Source organism: Echeneis naucrates, chromosome 16 (genome assembly GCF_900963305.1).
Source record: "Echeneis naucrates chromosome 16, fEcheNa1.1, whole genome shotgun sequence".
Taxonomy (NCBI): Eukaryota; Metazoa; Chordata; class Actinopteri; order Carangiformes; family Echeneidae; genus Echeneis; species Echeneis naucrates.
The window spans coordinates 24,068,192-24,092,848 of record NC_042526.1 but is presented as its reverse complement, the minus strand read 5'-3'; the positions used below and the strand labels follow the sequence as shown (position 1 = coordinate 24,092,848).

Here is a 24,657-nt window from a genome sequence, read left to right as displayed (position 1 = left end):
ATGGACATTGTCTAAACTGTTAACTAAACATCCCAGTTTACATAAAGACTGTATAATGTCTTCTCTTGGTCTATAACTTCAGTCAAATTATGAAGGAAGTGAGGACGTGAACTTGCATGTCACTACCAGGTGCAGCGGTTGATTGTGTGTGAAGTGATGACAGACATGGCTGATCAGTCTGTGTCAGCAGGCTGCTGATGGTTTTGTTCATCTGCTCTGCACAGGGAGCCCGTCCCGAACTCTCTCCACCATGTCGCTCTCTGTTCGCCCAGTCAGACGCCTCACTTCCAGATCCATCACTAGGAGCCAGAGTTTCACTGGAGTAAACACCTACGACAAGCCCTACAGGTATACACCCACACACAGACACGCACACAGGTCATATAGTCAGGTGGACCTCAAAGGACAAACAGTCTGACTCTGTGTGTTTCAACATGAAAAAGGACCAGTTAGAGATTTTGAAGTCTGATATAGGCTATTGGTCATCTGACAGTCTACAGCTTTAATCTAATATTTTTATCTCTAATAAACCCTGATAAATTATTTTCATTATTATTTTTCATTACTCAGCTTTTCTTAGAGGATGAGGATGGCTTCATCAAGATTTGTATGTAACTCCTTCAACAGCTTTGTTTCAGAGCGAAATTTTAGGGCTTCACTGTTTGATTTAACATCCAGCAAACAGGAGGAGCTGTTCCTGTTGCCAGTAGTGGCATTAAGACATGCTGGGCAAGATTACTGTCAAAAGTGTAAATCCTGAGGCAAATTGAACACAGTATAAATAAGTTACAGCAAATTACTGTTTAAGGCAAAACATTAAAGAAGTACTACAGATTCTTAAAAATGGACATTAAGCTAACGCTGAAGAGCCATGAACCTGCATCCTATCTAATGACTGTTAGGGGATGACTCCATTGTCTGTAAAAAGAAGTCAGGGTGTCTTTAGGGTTCCAATGTCGATTAATTGTCATTTTCATGTTTGCACGTGGATTAATGTAATAAGATATAATATAACGAGTCAAATCCATAAAATGTAGTCTTATTCTAAGCATCAAGTGGAGTTCATCAGTTTAACAGCCTCTGAGTAGAAGCTGTGTTTGAGCTTACTTTCGTCTTGCCTGAAGGTAGTTGGGTGAAACAGTGCATGGACCAGCTGGTCCCCTACGATGCAAGCTGCACTGCGCCTCCACCTACTCATACAGATGTCCTCAATGAAAGGAAGGTGCTGGTGGTGATCTTCTGGGGAAAGTCTATGTTAAAGTCTATGGGGAAATGTCTCAATTTATCCCTTGATAAGTAGAAAGATGTAAACTTTCACCTTTGATTCGAGGGTATTTACCTTCAAATCAGGTGAAAGGTGCATTACAGCACATTTTATATGGGCTGTCCACCTTTTAAGGGACAGGAAGAAATTAGACATAAATCTAATAGATTACTTAGTACGGGTGGTACTAAGTAAGTGGGATTTGCTGAAGATTGTGTGCTGTTTAGGATGACAGTCAGGCTCTTAACCTGAGGAGACAGAGAAACTAAGACATTGTCAATGGTTAGGGAGATGGTGTCAACTTTAGACAGTGTGGATTTTGTGCCAATGAGGAGGAATTCAGTTCTGTTGCTGTTCAGTTTTAGGCAGTTTGAGGTCAACCAGGATTTTATTTCAGATATTCAGGAGGTGAGGGAGGGAGACAGAAGTCCAGTTTGCATGATAAGTAGAGCTGCGAAAAATGTGGCCAAGGTGAAGGAGGTCAGTGATAAAGAGAAGGGGCCCCAGGACAGAAACCTTGGGCACGCCTGAAGTGACAAGGGAGGGGTCAGATTTGAAAGACTTAAGCTGTATGAACTGAGTGCGGCCTAAGAGATAGGAGTAAAACCAATCCAGGGGGTTATGAGTGATGCCAAGGGAGAAGAGTTAGCTGAGAAGGATGGATGTGAGATGTTGTCAAAGGCTGCACTGAGGTCAAGGAGGATGAGGATGGAGAGTAACCCAGAGTCAGCTGCAAGAAGGTTTGTCATTTTTAATAGGGCAAATTCAGTGCTATGCCAGGGGCGGGAGCAAGACTGGTTGCAAATCAGCCTGAAGTCCAGATAAATATCACTTGCTTTTAGCTCTGCTGTGTGCATATACGTGTACACAAACAAAACGTATGGAAGTTTGTGTTTGGTAGATTATTTCTTTGTTGTAACAGTGCTTCTTGGCTTAAATCTTAAAACAGTTGGAAAACCTGCTTATTTCCCTTTTAAATGGGGCCACATTTGTAAGGAACATGAATTTGTGGGATGAGCAGCAGAGCTGAGTATGTGGGCTGCGTCCATGAAAAATTTGCCAAATCTTCTCTGCCAGTAACTCTTGTTTGGTATCTGGGGGATAATTGAAGTTTGAAGAAACAAGACTAATTGGCAATTAAACAAACAGGAGCCTCAGTAACATGTAGAAGAAACACACACAGTCGCAACAGCGTGGTACCTCCTCTGCATGCTGGTCACCAGCCTGGTCACACACTGCTGTGGGATGGCATCCCATTCTTCGACCAGCATATGAGCGAGCTAGCTACTTAGAGTAGCAGTCAATATGAATTGGAAAATGCACTTGTCTTAGAATTTAAAAGGCAGCATGATTAACTGCACTACTTTTTTATTTAGAGACTTTATCAAGAGACACTTTTATTTTTGTTGCTTAAGCAATATGTGATATTGATTTTATGCAACAGTTGCAACAATTCCATCTAAGCATAAGCAAAATCGATTTTGAATCGAGTTGTAGCTCCAAAAATCAGAATCAAATCGAATCGTGAGATAGTCAATGATTCCCACCCCTAAATTTGGTGTATGTACGATTACAACCAGAATTATTCATACCCCTGACAAATTCTGAATCCAAGTTACTTTATTTAACGAAGAGGTGTTTTTTTTTTGGGGGGGGGGGGTTTGGAAATGACATATAAGACACAATGGTCAAGTGTCATCCTCGTGGAAAAAAAAATTTTCTCAGCTTTTATTCACATTTGAAAAAAGCGGCATGGTCAAAATTATTCATACCCTTTGCAAACTCTCACAGTCAATGGAAAAATCAAAGGTTCTATACCATTACTGATAGTCCAAGCTCTGCATTCCACAACAGATGACTTAAGGATAGCAAAGGAGAACAGAGATGGTGCAGCCTATTATTCTTCTTTGAAGGCGATGTCAATCCGATGATTCTGACCCAGAAGTGACCCTCAACCTGAAATTATTGTTAGAATCCAGGAGCAGGTCCTTTATCTTATTAGGAACATAGAGTACAGTACAGTGCAGGTTCGACCAGCTTGTGTGGTGTTGACTTATTGGCGTCGGCCAGGTCCAACTATAACACAGTAAGGTCGCCTCTGTTCTCATGAGCTTCTCTTATGAGCTGCATTACTACATGTGTGCTCCGAACAGATGGGGATCTAGGAATCCAACCCTTGTGCACCAAGGGGTTGATGTAGCTGTTCTTGAGGAGAAACTCTGTCATCCTCCATGAGACAACGCTGAAAAACACCTTCCCTTTAACACTCAGAAGTTAGATTGTCCAGAACTGGTCGATGTTTCTTGAATTCTCCTCCTTGGGTATCCAAACTCCCTCAGCACACTCTTCCACTTTGCCAGATCACCTTAGAGAACTTCCAGAGGTGCCGGGGAAGCTCTGGGCACTGCTCATAGACGAGGTAGGGTACACCACTAGGGCCCAGGGTAGATGCTGATCGAGCTGCCTTGATGACCTCTTCAACCCCATTTTGGCTTGGTTCCGTCTCATTGACCTCTGTTGTTGGGGGGATGGGTTTGATTTGGGCCAAATCAGCTCCAACTCTTTCCCCCTTGCTGGATAACTCAAGGTGTCTTGGAGGAAGCAATTCACTTCCTCTTTTGAGCTCTCAAGGTGGCCACTGCACCTATCCCAAAGCAGTTATTTTGTGAAGCCAAAGGGGTTGGAAATGAAGGCTGCTTGCTTCCTGACTCTCTCTCTCTACCCTGCGTCTTGTACCACTCCACTCTGTGAAGGACCATCAGCTTCCTCTGTTTTGTAGTTTTGCCAATGACTGTTACTCCTCATCAGTAGACTTCTTGTACTGTTTCTTGAGGGCACAAAGCTCCTTACGCAGTTGGTGTATTTTGGTGGCCCTTCGGTTCATGGTGTATGAGGTGGCCTTTTTATTTCCCTTTTCATTCTTGCGTCTGATGATGGTGGTGAGAGTTTGGAGTCAACTCTCAACCTCACCCTTGGGGGTTTCATGGGTGATGTTGGACACATCCTGGTCACCCCGTCTAATGGCTGGGGGCTACTCACCCTACTCTCCCGGGATTGAGAGGCTCTGGTATGTGGAGGGACTGGGCTCTGTGCGCTGTTCCAGACATTTCATACTTCCCTGATGGAATGTTCGGCCACGTTGATTGTCGCACAGTTTTCTGCAAATGCATGTTCTCGTCATCAATCCGTCTGCGTCTTCAAGAAACATCTCCAGGATGCACTGGGACGTATTGTCAGTGTTGTGACCTGGGGTCATAAGGTGTTTTGGGCCTCACAACATGCACTCCCAGGCAACCCAGCCAAGGTTGATGAAGCCCCAACTTGTGTCCCAGCACCTACCGTTGGATCAGCCCTCTATGTACAATATAATGATATTAATATTTTATCCCGTTTGCAGGAAAATACACCTTAAAGCAAAGGATTGAATAGGGGCAGCCTACTGAGTGAATGACAGACTGTACCACCCAATCTGGATAGAGTACCTAGCAGGTCAGATTTACCCCTCATTTGCTCTCAGCTCCACCTTCTCTTCCAAATATGATTTCAAAAAACCAAGACGGTAGATATTAAAGAGTGACGGATTTGAAATCATCATTCACAGACCTATGGGTTGATACAGCCCAAAGGAATAACAAGGTTCAACAAAAGCCTTAATAAACTCCTCTTCAGAGTGCTCTGATTTGGTGGTGTATGGGCTCTAAATATCTGAATATTATAAAAAGCATATTGAAACAATAAGCTTTTGTTGTATGGATGGACAGAGTCTGTCCGGTAACAATGATTTTTCTGATGTTGCAGGAGCCTATCAGTCTTCAGCACTCCAGGCCTCAGCAGGAAGCCCAGCAGAGCTAGCAGGATGTTTACCATGTCCACCAAGTCTCACCCACCACCTAAAGAACCTAAACCAGAACGACTGGATCAAGTCTATGAGGCGCTGAAAAAAGGCCTCAAGTGAGTACTGTCACATCACACACAGGCACTCTTCAGGCTTTGATTCAAAAGACTTAATGCTGTTTATGTGACTGAAACAACCCCATTTCTGAAGCACCATATACTGTGCTATGTTTACCATATCACTGTGGTGTTATGAGTCAGGAGTAACTAAACTTCCAGGAAAATTTTGGTATGAGTCTACTGTCCATTAAACATCCCCTGTCAGTGGGTATGATCATGCCTATACCAGCTTATGCATAAACACATATCACATTCATTTCATTTGTTTTCCAAAATAGTGAGCTACTGCTTAAAGATCAACTCTGATTTGTAGAAATATAGAGTGCTGGAATCACAGTTGAAGTGAACGACACTGTGTGTGTGTGTGTGTGTGTGTATATCTGTTCCTTTCAGGTCTTACCTGCAGGTTCATCAGATTGACCTGGACAGCCTCAGCAAACAGATGAAAGAGTCAAAGAGGAATTCAAGACTGGTATGACCTGATATGATATCTCTTTGGCTCCATCTTTTAAGACCCTTTGTTGTTTAACTCCTGACAGCTCAGTTAATTAATGTAAGCAGTGAGCATTTCTCTGTGGACTGAGACCTTTGATGTTTAATATAAAACCTCAACCTTATTTGAAATTAAGGACTACATGGAGGTCTACCTTTAGACGATATGGATCTTTATGTCTACATTTAGACAGTAAGGACCTTTAACGCCAACCTTTAGACTGTATGGACATTAGCATCTACCTGTAGAGCCAAACTACAATTGCTCTGTATAATGTGGGCACAGAGGCTTTCATCTTGGCCAATTCCGGTTTTTTCTTGGGTGTCTCTGTGTCTCGTAGGTTTGCTGGTTGAAATGTGCTCTGTTTTGTTTTGTTTACTGATTAAAATAAGGGCACAAAAAGCCCCAAAAAATGTCAAAAGAAATGACAAAGATTTTTGTCATTTGTTCTGTTATGCCATTGAACTGTAATCATTCTGATGCCTTGTTGCTTTCTTTCTCTTCAGGGTTTCCTGTATGAACTAGACAAGGTGAGTTGTATACTCAACTCAACAGTTTCTCCATGTTTACTTGATAAAGTATAATTACTGATAGTCATTTTAATATTAAATTATAAATTCCATTTCGGTTGAGCTATTACGTTTACATGTACAAAGTAAAGTACAGTTTTGTTGGACTAATGCCAAAAATTGTTATTTGTGTGTGTCAGGTAAGCGTAGTGTGATCATGATGTATGTGATGTATACAGACAGTCAGACTGGAGCTGGAGGACGTGATCTGTGCACATGCTTATGTTTGGCACCAAGCTATGACCCGGAAGTCGAACGGCATTTAAAACATAAATGTTAATGTAGGAGGTCAGACAAAAGAAGCCGGCTGACTGCTACACGTCGAACATGGCAGAGTCATGAGTCAGAGTCAGAGCCACCTCTGTTGTGGTCTGTGATGTCATAGGTCAATCATTACCCACAAACCGGAAGAGTGCATATCTCCACCTAGCGGAATGGAGGTGACATGATTTGAACAAATAAATTTCACTCCCGTGAATGTATACTGGGACAAGGACAGAAGTCTTATTACATGGCCTTATCGCGCTATAACCACAGCTTGACTTAACTGTGTATGCAAACGTACTGACCCAGAAAACATAATTTAGAAAGTAATGAGAAATAGACCCACCTCTGTGTCTTGCACTGGTCTAAGGTGGACCTGCTACAAATGTAGTTCAGTAGAGTCTGTGTTGAAAAGTAGGATTAAATGTACTCTGCTTTACTCTTACAGCAGGTGAAGGTGACTGAGCGATATATAAGAAGACTGGAGTTTCACCTCAGCAAGGTAAGACCACCGTGAGCACTGTTGGAGTAAGCTTCTCAAGATGTCATAGACACATGCTGGGTGCTGTATGTATTCAATCAGTGCCTTCTGATATTACTCATGACAGGATTGATTTATGAAGACACCTGAAGATATCTTTTGTAGATGTGTGTGTTAGGGGGGCTCGACTTTAATTCAGTATGTCATGTCAAACCAACCAGTTAAGGATACTTGTGGTTTTATCATTCATTTTCAATCAACCTGATACATGTAGAAGTCAAAGCGGAATGGACTGCACTAATACAAAACCTCTCATGTTAACTACTACCGGAGTTTGACAGAATCAAGTAAAACATACCTGAAGGTAAACATTTATATTTATTTACCATAGATGGAGATGAGAGTCAATTAGTTCAACAATGAAAATTGTGCCACTTTTGTAAACAGCTGGATCATCAGTCATACGTGGTGTTCGTTGCTTTGTTTTTGTGTCTGTATAATTTGGTATCATGGTCCGATTTCAATCTAAAGGTCAGAGAAGAGCCTGACCCACATTGAATCGATTGTCTTAGTCTCCCTTTGTCTCTCCCTCCTCGTGGATGAGCTAAGAGTCACTATAGGCTCATATTTAAAGTCTGAAGTGTTTTATCTGATGGGTTGAAAAGCCTAAGAAGACATATTCATGGTTTTAAGAACCATGTCAGTCACAGAGAGTAACAAAGAGACGCTCTGGAATTCTGAGCTGTAGGTTTAATTCAATTAAACCTGTGTGAATTGGATTAAACCAGTTCATTTCTGCCCCTCTGTTTCTCGTGTTCTGGGATTATCAGCTGCTAATGTCACTGTTACTGCTAAATGCTCCATACACATGAGCCTCAAGGTCGACTTGGTGGAGACAGAATCTCCTGTTTAATGTACACACTGTCTTAGATTGTCTTAGATCACTGTCCCTGTGTGACCATACGTGCAGTTCTACTACATATTCTAGTCATGAAGAGGCTGACAGCAGAGAGTAAGCAGGTTGTTGTACGATACTATCAAGTTTATATGCTTAAGTTTTATGTGCATATTTGCACATTTTATGTAAATAGCTACAAAATTCAAGAACTTAATTGCCTCAGATTAGGAGAAGTGTGCATTTAACTGCAAGTGTTCCTGCACACTCAATATGTGCAATGTCCTTCATTTTCCTGCAACAAAAAGTTCAGACACATCAGCACACCTGCCTGCTGACAGTGGTGACTCAATAGAAGCACCAATCACAGCCTGACAGCTGGCGTGTTAAAATAATCATCTGACATGTTGAAATTCATTTTTTACATAATTACTGGACAGTGTTTTTTGTATTGTGCCGCCACTTGTCTTCCCCTTCAGTGGGCGTGGCTTTGTATGACGCGTCGCACTCTGTCCTGTCACAGGACGCCCTGAGGAGGATTTTCCATCAGCCCAGCAGGATATTACTCATATGGTATTCGTACCAGATACTCGTTTCAGCCGAGTATCCGGCTCAACCCTAGTATGGTCATTTTAAATGGAACTCAAAGGCAAAAGGGAGCTCTACAATATGAAGTAATATTAATGCATTTTACATTTTTGTCAGAACTTAACTCTATGCTCATATTTTCATGTCAGATGCATTAATTCAAATGCTCTGAAACGCAAAAGTGGTGCCTAGTAGAGAACCAGTCCTGTCGTCTGCAGACAAGAATCAATTGGACTTTTTTATTTTCAACTCACAAATATCTGTGGAGCTGGTTTTTTGTTCCCCAAAGAGGAAGATGAAATGTGTAACTTTTCTGCCCAATTTTTCTTCCTCAGATTGAAGAGCTGTATGAAGCCTACTGCTTGCAGAGGAGACTCAGGGATGGAGCCAACAAGATGGTGAAGGCTTATACAGCCTCTCCAGGCAGCAAGGAGGCCAGAGAGAGTTTAACAGAAGCCAATAAAGGATACAAAGAGTACACAGAGGTAAAACTGAGAGGACAGATGATGGGATGTGGGAGTGAAAATGGGCTAAGATGGTATGAAGAAAAAACGTATATTTAAAGTTAGGCTTGTGGCAGAATAGTACCATTGTACACGTAAACTGAGAATATGAAAGCCTCATTTAATTTTGTCTTTAGAACATGTGTGTATTGGAGAGTGAGTTGGAGAACCAGCTGGGGGAGTTCCGCATTAAGATGAAAGGTAAGACGGAAACCTTAAACTAACCCATCCCATGTGTCTTCACGCTTTCCACCTTCTTTTTGTCCTTGTTCTTCTGTTCACTCCTCACACTCGTTCCAAAGCTCACTGTGACTTGGTGTAACTCTGCCAGTATACCTGTCTTCCTCACATTTGTAATGTAGTGTCACTGAGAAAACATGGCTAATACAGGACCAATAAATCCTTTAGTTTGGTACAAATTTCATAATAGACCAATAAGGTAATGTTTTGATCATAGTCTGAATATCCTTTATGTCCTCTGGTGTGGACCAAGTGGCCCTGTTGACCTGTTTCAGTGCCAGGACCTCAGAATATTGATACATTACATTTGTTTGTGTCTCAGGTCTGGCTGGATTTGCTAGATTGTGTGCTGGTGACCAGTACGAGGTTAGTCCATCCGTTCTCTCGAACTCTCTCTGTCTCAGCCTGCACTCTCGTTATTCATTTACTTAGGAATTCTTCTTCTTTTTTTTTTTTTTTTTTGCTGCCCAATGAACTGATGTCTGATGTTCTCAAAGTGATCTGGAGCAGAACCCTGTATGATCTGGTTTGTAAAGCACCAGGACTAACTGAGATCCCAGAATACCTCTCTCAATATTGAGTGAGGCATTCCTTGAACCCAGTAAAGTTGCTGAAAACTTTTCTGGATAAAAAATTCATTCAACTGCACGGAGTGGCAACAGAGTAAATGACAATAAATGCATACAGAATAGAATAATATAATGCATTTACAGCATGGACCATTGAGGTGACAATATAATAGAATGATCTGACAGGACATCACAAAATGTCCACATGCTGCCAAACAAAAATTATCTGAGTCACAGAATGTCCCTAGAGAGAGACTAAAACAAACAAGAAGAGGAAGACTTGTGTGCGGACCAAGATCCTGATCAAAAACATCTGAATGAAGACATTAGGGCAGAGTCATTGTTGCCATTTGTTGGGTGCATTGGGCCTTTTGTATTGAGTGTGTGTTTGTAATCATCATAAGTGTTAAAGAGTACATCTGTCACCTGTACACATTCAATCCTCAATTAAAAGATTAGATTTGATTTTTGTGTGTGTCAATGTTCAGATCTTCATGAAGTACGGTCGACAGCGGTGGAAACTCCGAGGCAGAATTGAGATCAATGCCAAGCAGGTGTGGGACAGTGAAGAGACGGTGTTTCTCCCACTCATTAATGAGTTCCTCTCTGTGAAGGTCAGTTCCTCCCCAAGTCTGTCTATTTGTCGTTTTTAATTTGGGCTGAAATTCGTTAGGACAATGTTAGCTCTTTAGATGTTGTATACTGCTTCCAATGAAATGAAATATCCCATTCATGCTTGTCCATGTTGACCCTTTGTGCCCGTATCTTAGGTTCCTGTCCAACGTAGTTGCTGTTATCTTTCCAATCTTAAGTCATTTGACTCAATTAACTGTATTCACTTGGTCATCTAGGTGACAGAACTCAAGAGCTTAGCCAATCACGTGGTTGTGGGAAGTGTTTCCTGTGAGACCAAGGACCTGTTTACTGCACTGCCCCAGATGGTTGCTGTGGATATTAATGACCTGGGGACTATTAAACTGAGCCTGGAAGTCACCTGGAAGTGAGTTATGCCAGTGATGTCGACTTTATAAACACTGTACTCAGTTCATTTCATTATTTAAAGTGCATATTGCAGGTTTTTTTTTTTAGATGTACATATAATCTTGTCTAAAAAGAACATTTTTTCAAGACATGAGTGCAAATTCAGTCCAAAAAGTGACAGTTTTGAGCTAAGCCGCGAAAGATGCTCTTTTTTTTTTCCAACACTGCGTCATATGGTGCGTAGGCAGAGGGAGTCGTATGCTAGGCTCTGCCATCACTCCGTGCGTTTTCAGCAGTGTTGTGTTGCATTCATTTCTCATTATCATGGTAAAATATTGCGTTTGTGGAGGTTGCACAAACTCCAGCCTGTCAGGACATCGAGTCCACAGGTTTCCTAACAGGAAAGAAAAACGCTGCTATCCTCCGGGCCTGGGTGCGCTTTGTGCAGCTGAAGAGACTTCACGGCTGCATCACCGGAGGATTAACAGTCAAGTGATCTGATGGAGTTCAACATGGGATGCCGACTGACACTGACACCAGGTGTGGTGCCGTCAGTGCACACAGCCTCCTCAGCTCAGCTGTCCGAAGCAGGCTCTGGTTGTGCCGGAGAAATTTGGAGTTTTACAAATCTGCTGAACATTCAGCATTATGTGTACTTTATTATCCTAGTTCAAATATGCAAAATAGGACATGTAAGTAATAAAGAGGGTGAAATAACTAAATAGAAGAATGAATTATTTCTGCCTGAAACATAACATGGCCTGCAGAGGTCCATGCTTCATGGAGGCCATCTGAAGCACGGAGGGATTCAGACAGCATCAAATCCCGGGTGCTGTGTGAAGCACTGCACTTGGAGCCTGGGGGGACATTCACCACTCAGGCCCAGGCTCTCCTCGGCTGTGGTCATGGCCTCACATTTCCCACACGAGCACCGAACAAACAAACATGGATCACCAAAGTGTTTCTCTTCTGCAGCAGGAGTACAGCGCTACACCTCGTAGTGTTGACGGATATTACGAGTATGAGACACTTCATCAAGATCATTAATTTTGATTATTTATTAGTATCAATACTCCTGCCTATGATAGATGGCCATTAATAATTTGTCTATTGCCTGACATATGATGGTAATCTGTCCAATATGATGTAGTGAACACAATATTACATAAACTAACACCACCTGCCCTGCTCTACTCTGACCATTTACTCTCCCCCTGCTCTCTCCGTGCTCAGGCTGCAGTCCGTCATCTGTGTAATGGTACACATTTAACGTTTCTTCTGTGTCCAAACTGAGCTTGGGATCCATTGTTTTCCTACTGCCCAGGTTCACTGCTCTCCCTCTGCCTACGTCACTTCTGCTGTAGCTTTTTCGTACGCGGAAGTAAAAATGTTCTCACAAAAACGACTCTAGAAGCCTAATTCATGTATTTACCAATATACTTTGAAGAAAAAATTGTTCCTGTATTATTTTTCTAAACATTGATTCAAAGTGGTCTTTAACCTGCAATATGCCCTTACAAGTGATATTTCTTAACACTTAAATATTACATGGAGTCTTTCTTGTATCTCTCCCCTCCCACCCCTGCCCCTCCTTCCATTAGTCCATTTGATAACGATGACCAGGGGTCAGCGGCCAGCACTGTCAACAAAGCCCCAACCGTCAGCAAGAGATTTTCAACAATCTTCAACCAGAGTCCACCTGACACACCATCTTTACGTGAACAAGCCTTCTATGTGGGTTCTTTCATATTTATGTTCTTTCTCTTTTACCTTCAAGGGTCATGCCAGACTAAAGATTGCCTGAATTGCAGCCTGTAACTCTCACACAATGACATATACAAGATGAGAGTTGAACTAAGGAATGACCAAACAACCCTTTGGACTTGCAAAGCATTTCGTTTCTGAAGAATTTGTCAAATTGATTGTGTTTGTGAAACTAGTCACTGTGTCATCATGTGCTCATCATGATAAAGTTGAGATCTCATGGTTTAGAACCACTGCAGGGTGAGTTAAGCCAACAGACCCTAACTGCTCCATTGCCCTTTGCTCCTTTGCTGCTCCTCTGATGTGCAGTCTCTGCCAAGGAGTTTGACCAGGCAGCAGCACTGGCCACTGCTGGACATCTTCAGAGACACAATTAGCCAGAGCTGTTCCTGTAGTGACAATTCACCGACAAGGCACCCTGCTGCAGTAAGTCATGTTGGAGCAGAACTCCCCAAGACTGTAGCCCTGCAGAGCCCACTGGTACATCAACCACTGGCAGTAATGATGATGAAGAACATTAGACACTAAGTAGTTTGCATTTGTATGCTCATTGCCTTGTGGAGCCATGATGTGTCTGTTTTCAGCATTTCACGACTGTACAGCAAGTTCTCTGAATGTTGACAGGAACTAGAAATATGCTAGAGTAGTGCAGATCTACATATACAGTACTCTGCATTGACCTTCAGTGTCGTTTGAACGTCCCGATGGCCTCAGACCTTTAACCAGCTCTCTGCTGTGAGGCTATGATGATAAACCTTGGTGAAACATTTACCAATCCATTTCTGTGTTTACCACTGGATGTGAGTTATGTCAGTGCCAAACCTATGAGGCTATAGAGGACTTTAAGAAATACCTGCTGACAGGAGTATTTCAGTTAGAATTTCTGAATTCCTGGGAAAGTTTTGTACCACAGCTATTTCTTGGAGAACGTTCAGGTGCAGTGACAGTGCACACTGAAGATATCTGATTTGCAATCGCAATTGTGTGTATACAGGAGCCAAATCTAAAACTTGCACTACAGGTTGAGATGCTGCACTGACATGGATGAGCAGATGGGAAAAAAATTTTTTTGTCAAATATACAGTACAGGCCAAAAGTTTGGGCACACCTTCCTATTCATTTGAATGAGAAGATGTGTGCAAACGTATGGCCTGTACTGTAAAATAAAATCCCAAACCCCTTCAGCCTCCTGTTTCTCCTGATGGGCACTCCTGAACGATTCCACGTCTGTTGGTGCTCTTCCCTTTCAGAACATGCTTCGCCGTCATGAGGAGTCGGAGAATGTAACAGCTTGGTCCAATTCCTCTGAATCTTCTGATGACTCCTCTAGTCCTCAGCTATCTCTAGGAGGGCTACGCAAATCCACACAAGAAAAGGTAACACACAACACAACACACACGCATTTCATCATCTTCAGTTCTCTCTTACTATGATATTAAGATAGACCCTAAGAATTCTCTGTTTAAAATTATGTCCTTATCTGGGTGAAGGACTGGTTTGTAAACTAGATTGACAGGCTGCAGACAAGTCCAAAGTCCTTTGGGGGTTTTTGTGATACCAACTTGGTCAGATCCACTTTCAGTCCTATTCCCGTGTAATCAGTTTACCTGAGTAGTTGAAACAAACTTTCAGATAAAAGGTAGAAATTCGGCATAAATCCTTTGGGGATCAGGGTTATCATATATTGTCTTTTTTGATATCAATGAAAAGTTGCTCTCTGCATTCATCTCTGATTTCTGCCCTCTGGTAGGCTTTTGAATGCCATTCAGCTCAGTGTCCATTGGTTCACCCTTAAAATTTGAATCTTTCTCAAAGGTTTTAAAAGCAAGGCTCAGTTGTTTCCAAAGCAGCTGGCCTGTCTAATGTTGTGATGGTGCATCCTGGCTGTTTTTGAGCACCAAACATGTTGATGTCAAAAGTGATTGCCTTTTGATTTATCTGTCATAGCCGCTTCACCTCCACCTAAAGATTCCTCCTGTTTCCCTCCTGAGCTGATAACCTCTCCTGAAACAATAGTTGGTCCTTTTATATCAAAACTCTGAAAACTTCCCTTTGAGTTGACACGAACCACTGAGGATCCGGGTCTGGTTCCTGTAAATGAGAATTGGCACATTGAAGATCAAGGTGTTTCCTAAATTTGTATATCACTGATACAGATACGGCCAAATTAATTCCTTAGCTGCTTTTCTGCTGATTTACAGTTTGTGTATTTGTGTAAAGAGTCAAATATAAAATTGAAAAAACTAACTAGATGTGAGACAAGGCTTAAATATGCAATTGGGTTTTTAATCATTTTAACTAAGTTTGCAGTTTAACACTAAGTAGGCAGCAGCTGTGCAGTGTAGAGAGGACCCAGCCCATGCCTGAGTGGATTTTTAAAACCAATTCTCAAATATACTGCTATTTGAGATTTTGACCATCAAAAAGTATCATGGTCCACTATGTCAAAGACTGCCCTTTCCCAGTTCAGTGTGAATTGTCAGCATCAGATCTGAGAGTGAGGCCAGGCTGTTTGCTCTACTTTCCTTTTGCAACATTGTTCTCTACTTCAAGAACAGTTTGAAGTCAGATATTGAGGGAGATTCAGAGGCTCCTGTGATAAATTAGGGATATCGTGACTGACTCAATTAATTTGATTGGGTCACAAATTGTTATCTGTGACCCTCCCAGTGACTCAGTGTATCCATGTTTCCAGGCAGTTGTGGTGACCCCAGAGATTCAGCCATCTGTAACAGGAAGTTCCTCCCCACAGCTTAACATCTCATTTTGCTCCAGAGACACTGCCTCTTCAACTCCAAATTCCACAGACAGAGTCAGCGCCATCAGTGAGGTTCCCAGCACAACCAAAAACCACACAGAGAGCAACAGGTACTGTCAAAGTCTGCTAAAAAACTTTGATACAAAAACAGTGTGTTGAGTTTTTTTCTTTTTTTGATTTGTTACACACTGCATCCGCACATAGACAATGTCATGATCTCAGAAGCTCGTCAGTAATGAGATTAACAGATACATGAACTCATTTACAGAGAAGCGGAGAAGGGGACGGTCACAGTGGTCACCAAACCTGACAGTGAAGAAGAGGATGCGAGGCAGCAGGCTTTCACAGCAACAGTGGACAGGGTGGCCACCGGCAGTCATACCTCATGCTATTCACGCTCTCTGAGCCACATCAGTGAAAACAGTGCTGATGGTATTGTGTTGACAGACAGGTCAGGGGGTGAATTGGGAGAGGTGATGTCTCTGGCCTCTGGGATCTCCATTAATGACATTGAAATGGAGATGCCCAGCAGAACTTCTGAGCCACTCACCTCTGTTGCCACAGACATAGATATGTCTGCAAGGAGACTCAGTATCGCCCAAGAAAATGCAGCAGCTGGTGCTGCCACAAATCAGCAACCAATCAAGATGCAACAGGCTACAGCCAGCTGTGACCTCAAAACTTTGTCTCCCAGGACTGCAGGAATAGATTCTAACACTGCATCACAAATGAACACACTCCCACACGTAGAGTTCAACATTATCCCAGAGAGCGGAGATGTGTCATATGTAGCCAGGCGAGTGTCGGTGGAAGAGGAGCTCCCAGGTGCAGGTGGGGATTACTGCTCTAGAGGTAATGATTGTTCAGTGGACTTCGAGCTGGAGGATGCCCTGGGAGCTTTGGTTTCCTCTCTGGATGATTACAGAGGACAGTTCCCTGAGCTACAACTACTGGAACAAGAACTGAGGCTGCTGCAGGTTACGCTGAAGGTGAGGATGGAGCAGAAGTGGGAGACTAGCCCAACTCTAGGTAAAAGCTAATTTTTGAGTGGAGAAACATTTTGTCATTAAAATCATTTGGGCACGGAGAAAACATATAAGAATACACTTCTGTCCATTTCCCAGTTATGCAATGTGTTAATGGGACAATGATTTATCAGCATTAGCATCAAAAATTTTAGGGCTATCTGGTAACATTCATTTTTTTCACGTACACATGTTGATATCAAGAAATACTCGGGTTCTTCAGTGAAACACATTGCTTGTGTTGTCAGTGTTTGATGTCAATGTGGGAACAGATTTATGTAACCTGACTGGATGTCTCTGTGTGCTTCTGTGTGTGTTTGCATGTGGCACAGGGGGGCAGGCACAGCCGTTCACCCAGTGTGGTGAGCCTCACTGTGGAAACAGCTTTGGGCAGCTTTGATTTCCTCAATGCGTCTGACTGGGAGGAGGATGAGGAGGAAACGGGGGGCAAGAGGGGCAGAAATGGCAGGTCAGTGCTGACACACACAAACTAATTTTGGCAAAATGATGTTGAAGTCAGGTTGTCATGAAAACACATGTTGAAGAATCTCAGTAAATTGCAGGGTGTTGCTTCCACCTAGTGGAGTTGTGCTGTACCATCATTAAAGTTCTGCTTATGATACCGCTGTGAGGAATTTGCAGGGGATAGAAAATAACTGTTATCGTAACTTCCTCCGATCAAGACAACCACACTGAAATATGACTTCACTCATAATCTGACTGCCATCAGTTGGCTACTGTACAATGGTGGAATGAATGTAATTTTAATGGTGCATCTTTTACCATGAAAGCACACACACAGACACAACATGAAAGGTAAAGAAAGGTGAAAACTGTGTTAGCAGTTGGAAAAATAGCAACTTCAGCACTTACACTTATACCTCTGCCATATAATGCACCACTTCTCCTAGAAAATTATAGCAATTATAAATACTTTGAGGCTCACAATGTTTATTTCTTTTGCTTGGCTTGAACAGAAAAAATGTATGTCATTCCACATAAAACTCAGAAAATTACTGGCAGCCTCAACTTAACATTTAGTAGAAAAATCTTTAGAATAGATAACTTGAATGAATTGCTTCCAAACCATGGATTAGTTTCTCATGCCTCTCTACTTGAACTTTGGACTTGCTTTGCAAACTGCACCAGGGCTCTCAGATTTGAGTGGTGCCTTCTTTTCCCGTCCACAGGTGTTCAGTGGGATTGAGGTCTGGACTTATTGCTGGCAATTTTAGGACTCTCCAGTGCTTTGTCTTTAACAATTTCTAAGTGCTTTTTGAAGTATGTTTTGGGTCAGTGTCCTGCTGGAACGTTCATGACCTCTAAGGAAGACCGAAAATTTATGATGCCGTCCACACAGTGAAAGCATCCAGAGCCAAAAGCAGCAAATCTCCAAACGTCCACCTTGTTTGACCGTGGGCACCGTGTTCTTTTGTTTGGAGGTCTCATTTTGTTATCTGTAAACAGTGGTGCATTATCTGAAGTGTAGCAGTGCCAGTATTTTTGACCATGACTACACTCTCATGAACAATGTGGCAAGGTGGTACAGTAACTGCAAACATTTGCTAGTCTGTACTCAGCAGAGACTCGTGGGAATGTCATCAATGACCTACCTATTTCCAACAATTACAATCTTTGTAGCAGTATTAATTATTCATTTCAGAAGTATCAGATGCCCAATTCAATTCCTAGTTAGCTTTTATTCATATTATCTTATCTTGTATATCCAGGTCTCTGCAGGACAGAGGCTGGTGCAGGGCCTCCTCTCCCACCTCCCCGCTCACCACTGGCTGCACTAATCTAGACCTCTCCCTAGTGCTCCACCTGAAGAACTGCAGCACACAGTTGTTGGTAAGAGGCCCACTACACTGCACTAAATTCAGGGTTTAAGTCTGTAATAACTCGCAATATCTGACATGAATTTCTATTGATAGTAATGGTTAGTATCATTTTTTTCTGAGAGAAAGTAAAGATTTCTTCACAAGTGATGTATTGATATTTGAAACTGTTTATTTATAATGTAGAGAATTCAAAAATCTTAATAAGCAGACAAAGTAATTCTGGTATCGTGTTTGTGACGGTTGGGTTAGGGTTTAACTCCTTGGTCACTGGAAAAGTCTTTTGAAATACAACCGGAACCTGCAGGAACCTGCCATGCAATGCCCCCCTTTCCCCCTTCTGCTTTGTATGTTTTCCCCTTTTGGTGCTTTTATAAATTAGACCGAACTAATGAAATGAAATCCCCTGAGTGCAGCTGATGCGTGTCAAGTGACTGTAATATAAAAACATCTGTGTCTGGTGGTCTCGAGTTGATCAGTATTGTTGCTAGAATTTCATTGTGAAGACAAAAGAACACTCCAAGCAACTCAGTTAAAAATGCAAACAAGAGAATTTCCAATTACTGGGCATCCCACAGAGTTCATTTAAATCCATCTTTAAGAAGTGGAGGGAGTATGGCACTTGTCTAAATCTGCTTAGAGCTCGCTGTCCTCACAAACTGAGTGAATGGGCAAGAAAAGACTGGGGAGGGAGGCTACCAAGACATGTACAAACTCTCTGAAGGCATTAAGACCTTCAGTGGCCCAGATGGGAGAGACTGTATATGCAACAACTGCTCCCGGGTTCTTTGCCAGTCGAAGCCCTATGGCTGAGTGGCAAAGAGAAAGCCAATGTTGGCAGGAGGAGGGGGTGGATTCGCATGAAATCTCACCCAAAGGCATGTGGAAGATTCAAAGGTCAATTGGAAGAAGGTTCTTCGGTCTGATGTGACAAAAATTTAGCTTTTTGGCCATGAGACACTATGTCCCCACCGGGAAGCATGGTGGTGTTAATGTCATGGGGATGGTTCTCAGCAGCAAAAACTTTTAATGCCTGATTCCCAAGCAACTTGCAGAGTTTGAGCTCTTTTGCAAGGAAGAATGGGGAAAGAAATGCCGTGTCCAGATGTGCCAGTCTGATTGAGACATATGCACTCAATGCTGTGATTGCAACCAAAGGTGGATCTAGTAAATACTGACCTGAAGGCGATAATCCTTTACTTTACCTTTATATATTTTCAATTAATTTATCTTATTTAAAAAATAATTTTTCTTTTCATATTAAAGAGGTTTTTCTTTTATACTGACTGACATTATCTATAAAATCAATAATCGGTTGAAACATCCAAGGAGGATGAATACTTATTTTTTTAATAGGCATTGTACATCTTGTGTGTAATTTTACAAATGACAATGTGTATAGCGCCTGGGTATCTTTGGCCCTTTGCGGTGTGGAGAGCTGTACGCCTTGGACAGACTTCTGAGAGAGGCCCGGGTGCTCCAGATCATCCGACACCTCACCAAGGACAACCCAAGACGCCTCAGACAGCCGGCCGAAGGTAAGTCCATCTGTAATTCATTCATTTTGCCTCTGGGGCTATTGTTCTTGTAAGCCTCCCAACTGTGTTGGAAGGACAGTAAGACAACTGCTATCACGGTTACTGAAGTCTTGTGAAAGAATAGCTTGAGATAGACTCCTAGTTGCATTTTAGAATGACAGAGCAAACATAGATCATTAAATAAAAAGGTTAAATACAGGGTCCAAAACAATGTTAAACCTCATCACGATCAAACACCTAAATTATGGTATTTAATGCGGATGATTGGATCTGATCTGACAACTACTGCCTCATGTCACCTGTTGATTGTCCTCAGATTCTGGCATTCATTGGCATCTTAGCCCCATTCGCTGGCTTGATGTCATCTTATACAGGAATCTATAATCATCTCTTCAACAGCCAATCATTGAACATTGAAGATTGGCATTGACGATCAAGGCCAAGGACAAAGAGTGCAGTTATATTAGTGTGATGTGTTCAACAGCCATGTTAAATGTGAATTCTGAGTTGAACAGTGTGTAATAAGTGTTGAGGATAAGAATATGGATATGGTTTTTATTCGTCAGTAAATACAGTATATACAGTTGATGTGGTCAAATGGCTTCTGAATCCTCCTCCATTTCTGATACCAGTATCAAGTTCAAACTAACATTATTTACATGGGCTACATGTAGAACTGCACAATGCATGCGTGGCTCTGATAATGTGTTCTTCCACAAGAACAAATAATCACATCTGCTGTCCTGTGAGGATGTGCAGCAGTCATTAGGTAATGGCAGTAAAGAAAATGTTTATTTAGATGAACATCTTGAAGCACAATGAGGCTGAGAACATTCAACGTTTTAGTCTGTATCAAAAATATTCTGGAAAATATTAACTTTCTTTCCTTATACTCTTGTTTCTATGTCCTAACTTGACAGTGATACCTCAGTTGAGCACATGTCTAGGTGCTGAGTCACTATGGCAACAGTGTGTGGGGCAGGGCAGTGTGTACAGCATCTCTGTTGAGAGCTTCCTGGTGATGCTGTCTGCCAACTACTCCAACGCACTGCCTGAGAGGGCCAGCAGCATGGCTGACGCAGGTACAATGTTAGCTGAGTTCACTCTTGTACAGCAAAATCTGTGTGTGCAGTGTGTATGAGTGGATGTCATATTAACGTGTGTTTGTGTAGTGTTCTTGTGTTTGGTTGAGCGGGTGCTGAATCAAAGGTTACCACGACGGGGCACCAACAGAGCCGTAGTGACTGTGACACTGTTCCAGCTGTGGAGTTACTTAGAAGCCAACGCCATCCGTGACATGGGAAAGCACATCTCAGAGCTCGCAGAAGAGGGTATCTCAGAGAGACACATACACACACTCCCAGAGTCTTTTTTTTTTTTTTTTTTTAAGTGCTTGAGTTTAACTCTGCAAAATTATTGGTCTGAGTCTGTCCACTGGTTGCACAGACATCAACACATAGCATAACAAATTGTGTTGTGTCTACCTTGCTGTGATGTATTCCAAATCTTAACCCTAAAACTAAGTCTGAATCCTCAAGTATCAGGCTAAAAGGTTTTCAGACATCACAGGAATAACAAAACAATGCACAGATTCACACAAAAGCTACATGAATATGCAAAATTGTGTGTTCAGTGGTAATACAGTGCAATATTCTCTTCCACCAGTGTGGTTGGTGCAGCGGCTGACGTCATGTGACCAGGATGTTATCGTTCAAACGCTGCGGCGTCCTGCAGAATGCAGCCTAAGGAAAGAAGGACTTTACACTGTGGCCAAATTACTGAAAGACCCACGGGGAAAGGTGTCAGCATCTGCCAGCTCTGTACTGAGAAGCATAGCTGCTCATCCAAGGCAAAGAGAGCAGGTGAGATTCCACAAAGTCCCACAAATAATATATTCAGTAATATTTTCAGTTATCTTAGTGCACTGTTTTAACAATATGTCTCCAGTTTCACACTTAAGGGGTTTAAACCAAATTATCTTCTAATTTTGTCCTTTATAATTACCTCTTAGTCTACTTTCAAATCACAAATCTCTCACAAGTTGATTAGAAATCTCTGACAGTGTCACTATAAATAATATTTCATGGCAAGCTCATCAGGATTTGCAGGCATTGAAAGCTTTTACAGTGTGAAAATTTTCCTGTTCTCATCTCATTTATACTAACACCATCATTCTTTAATGATGTGTATTAAAAGGATATTGATAACGTTGATCAGGCCCTAACTACAAGGATTCAATCACACAAACTCAAGAATAATTCATTGAAAGCAATTAGTCAAAAAATATTTGTAACACCTTATTACGCCCCAGTCTAGGGGAGCAGGGACGCAACATAAAATGACAACAAATACAAACTTTGTCTCCAAATCAAAACCAGGTTCAGAATTAACCCCAGGTTTATTGCTAACAAAAAGAGGCCTGGTGTACAGGTAAAAAGGAGTCAGAACAAAACAACAACAAAAAAATAGTGCCAGATGTATACAGTGATCAATGACAAACAACCAGAAGAGATCCAAAACTACAACACTAATCACTAACACTACCACATGTTCAGAAAAGATCTGGAAAAGCCACAGAACACACGCCACTGCTGTCAAGTCGAGTTCCCACCGGTGACTGGAATTCCTCAGTTTAAATCTCTGGATGCAGCAGCAGGGACCAATCGGACGGCGACCCCACTTGCTGTCAGGAGGAAGGCAGGATCAGCGCAGCTGCTACAAGGAAGAAGAGGACTCACTCTGGAACAGAAATGGGATCCAAACAGAAGGACAACACAGGAACAACAAAACCGAACAGGCACAATACGGCCAGGGCCGTAACACACCTTTTTACAGAGATCAGTTTGGTGTTTCACAAGCTGATTAGCTGAAATAAAAGGACAAAAGAATTGAAAATAAACGAACAGATAAAGTTGAATAAAATACAGTTAAGAACATAATTACACTAGAATTAGTTAATAAAATACAGTGACTACTGACTTAAAACCATATTTAATCATAAGTCTGAAGACGTATGTAATGTGTGGGAGCTGAACTGGTTTTTACAGTGTGAGAACATAGATGCCGATGTGAGACTGTGATGGTCTTTAAATTCAAGTAAAGGAATTTTTACTTGATCAATTCAACTGCCCCCGTGATCTGGGAACAGAAAAGTGAATACAAATGCTTAAAGGGAACTAATGTCAGTACTGTAGGTGTAAAATGTTCTTTCCTGACCCAGGTCTGCATTGGTCGACATCAGCAGCATCACTCTGTGTATCACGGTGTTTAAACAGTGTGTGTGTTCTCTTCCTAAGGCTTTGGTCATCTGTCTGGAGCTTCTGGAAGACAGCAGCATGGACACCAGAGTGTGTGGATGCAAGGCCTTGGCTTGTCTCAAGGTGGAAACACATAGACTTCTGTCAAAATTCTATTTTTAAGCAACTTCAGAAGAAGAAATGTTGGCTGGCTGCAGTTTTACTCTTAGTCATACAGTTTCTTTGGATTGCTGACCATTGTCTTTCATCCAATGTGTCTCCAGGCTAAAGAAAGTATTGACCAGTTAGTGTATCTGTGTCGGACAGACAAGGAGGAGGTCCGTGATGCTGCCAAACAAGCTCTCCTGGTCCTAGGTAATAATGACTATCACATCTGTCAAAGGGCAGCACAACAGCACAGTGGTTAGCGCTGTCGACCCACAGCAACAAGGTCCTTGGTTCGATTCTCAGGCCTGGGGCCTTTCTCTTAGGCGTTTGCAAGACATAAATGTCTAGGTTGACTGGTGACTCAAAATTGGCCATAGGTCTGAGTGTGAGTGGTTGTTTGTCTCTGTCTCTGTGTGTTGGCCCTGCAGTAGACTGGTGATCGGTCCAGAGTGTACCCCACCCTTGCTCAATGAGAGCTGGGATTGGCTCCAACACCCCTGTGACCCCTGCTAAACAAAGTCTGACAAGAAAAAGTTGGAGCCATCCCACTCAAATTTGAGCATTTATGTCATCAGAGTAATCATGTCAGAACTGACAGCAAAGCTACGGAAATAAGTGACATAATGTTGAGACACGGTTACAGTAGTAAGAGTGTAACGGTACATGTATATACGTGTGTAATGAACATACGGAAGATATCACCACGCACGACTCATCACTCCTTGTTTCCTCCGGATTAAAGAACACTATCGCAAAGCCCCGCATGTTGTTGTTGAGGCATCCTAGCAACCTTGTTTAGCACGTACTGTCACACAGACTGAACTGTAGCTGCCCAGGCAAATTTGAGTTAACTAATCTAGCTATGCAGTCTAACGTTAGTAAAGAGGAACCCTTTTAGCACCTACTGTTAGCACAGAGAAGCACAGATTTTGTTTTCTACGCTGAGGAATTAAGCATGTGAGTAAGCTTTCAAGTTTATTTCAACTTGCATAGTAAAGCCAAATAAATTTTTATTTTAATGTCGCAGTTTGAATGTGAGGTTGAAACAGCTTACAGTATTTTCTACATGCCAGACTTGAATTTATCTTTATTTTATTACTTATTTGTATTTTCCTACTTAAACCCTGGTATGTTTTTATTTAAAAATAAACAGCCTTTCTTCAGGGAATTCTGGTATGTTTAACATTTCACAGTTTTTATATTTTCAATCTCACAATACATGAAAAGATCTTTTTTTTATTCTTTTTTACATTTTTCATGATTTCAAAACTGAGGTAAATTATCTCATAAAAGTGAGTACACCCCTTACATTTCTGCAAATATTCAATTATATCTTTCCAGAAGTTTCCAGAAATTACACTTTGATACAATGTAAAGTAGTCTGTACAGCTTGTATAAATGTGCAAATTTACTGTCCCCTCAAAGTAACTCAGCACACAGCCATTCGTGTCTACACCGCTGGCTACAAAAGTGAGTACACCTCTAAGTGAATCTAAAGCGGCTTAGACATGAATGGCTGAGTGCTGAGT

The 24,657-nt window shown here is 41.9% G+C and overlaps 1 protein-coding gene across 3 annotated transcripts in view; it reads left to right on the top strand.

The window, feature by feature from the left end:
* The window catches only part of ripor1 (RHO family interacting cell polarization regulator 1), a 55,390-nt gene that overhangs the window by 26,802 nt on the left and 3,931 nt on the right, over positions 1 to 24,657 (top strand). For 2 of the 3 annotated variants that reach the window (XM_029523336.1, XM_029523335.1), the window contains exons 2-23: positions 225 to 348; positions 5,063 to 5,215; positions 5,612 to 5,690; positions 6,218 to 6,241; positions 6,993 to 7,046; positions 8,844 to 8,993; positions 9,149 to 9,212; positions 9,574 to 9,617; positions 10,309 to 10,434; positions 10,672 to 10,820; positions 12,403 to 12,535; positions 13,816 to 13,941; positions 15,261 to 15,433; positions 15,592 to 16,312; positions 16,681 to 16,817; positions 18,079 to 18,199; positions 19,589 to 19,724; positions 20,645 to 20,806; positions 20,897 to 21,055; positions 21,390 to 21,586; positions 23,021 to 23,104; positions 23,245 to 23,335. In XM_029523336.1, coding sequence (XP_029379196.1) covers positions 251 to 348; positions 5,063 to 5,215; positions 5,612 to 5,690; positions 6,218 to 6,241; positions 6,993 to 7,046; positions 8,844 to 8,993; positions 9,149 to 9,212; positions 9,574 to 9,617; positions 10,309 to 10,434; positions 10,672 to 10,820; positions 12,403 to 12,535; positions 13,816 to 13,941; positions 15,261 to 15,433; positions 15,592 to 16,312; positions 16,681 to 16,817; positions 18,079 to 18,199; positions 19,589 to 19,724; positions 20,645 to 20,806; positions 20,897 to 21,055; positions 21,390 to 21,586; positions 23,021 to 23,104; positions 23,245 to 23,335 — 3,181 coding nt within the window. In that variant the 5' untranslated portion in view covers positions 225 to 250. Of the gene's footprint in view, positions 1 to 220; positions 349 to 4,661; positions 4,754 to 5,062; positions 5,216 to 5,611; positions 5,691 to 6,217; positions 6,242 to 6,992; positions 7,047 to 8,843; positions 8,994 to 9,148; positions 9,213 to 9,573; positions 9,618 to 10,308; positions 10,435 to 10,671; positions 10,821 to 12,402; positions 12,536 to 13,815; positions 13,942 to 15,260; positions 15,434 to 15,591; positions 16,313 to 16,680; positions 16,818 to 18,078; positions 18,200 to 19,588; positions 19,725 to 20,644; positions 20,807 to 20,896; positions 21,056 to 21,389; positions 21,587 to 23,020; positions 23,105 to 23,244; positions 23,336 to 24,657 lie in introns of those variants that run through there. The other variant, XM_029523337.1, reaches the window with a different exon arrangement.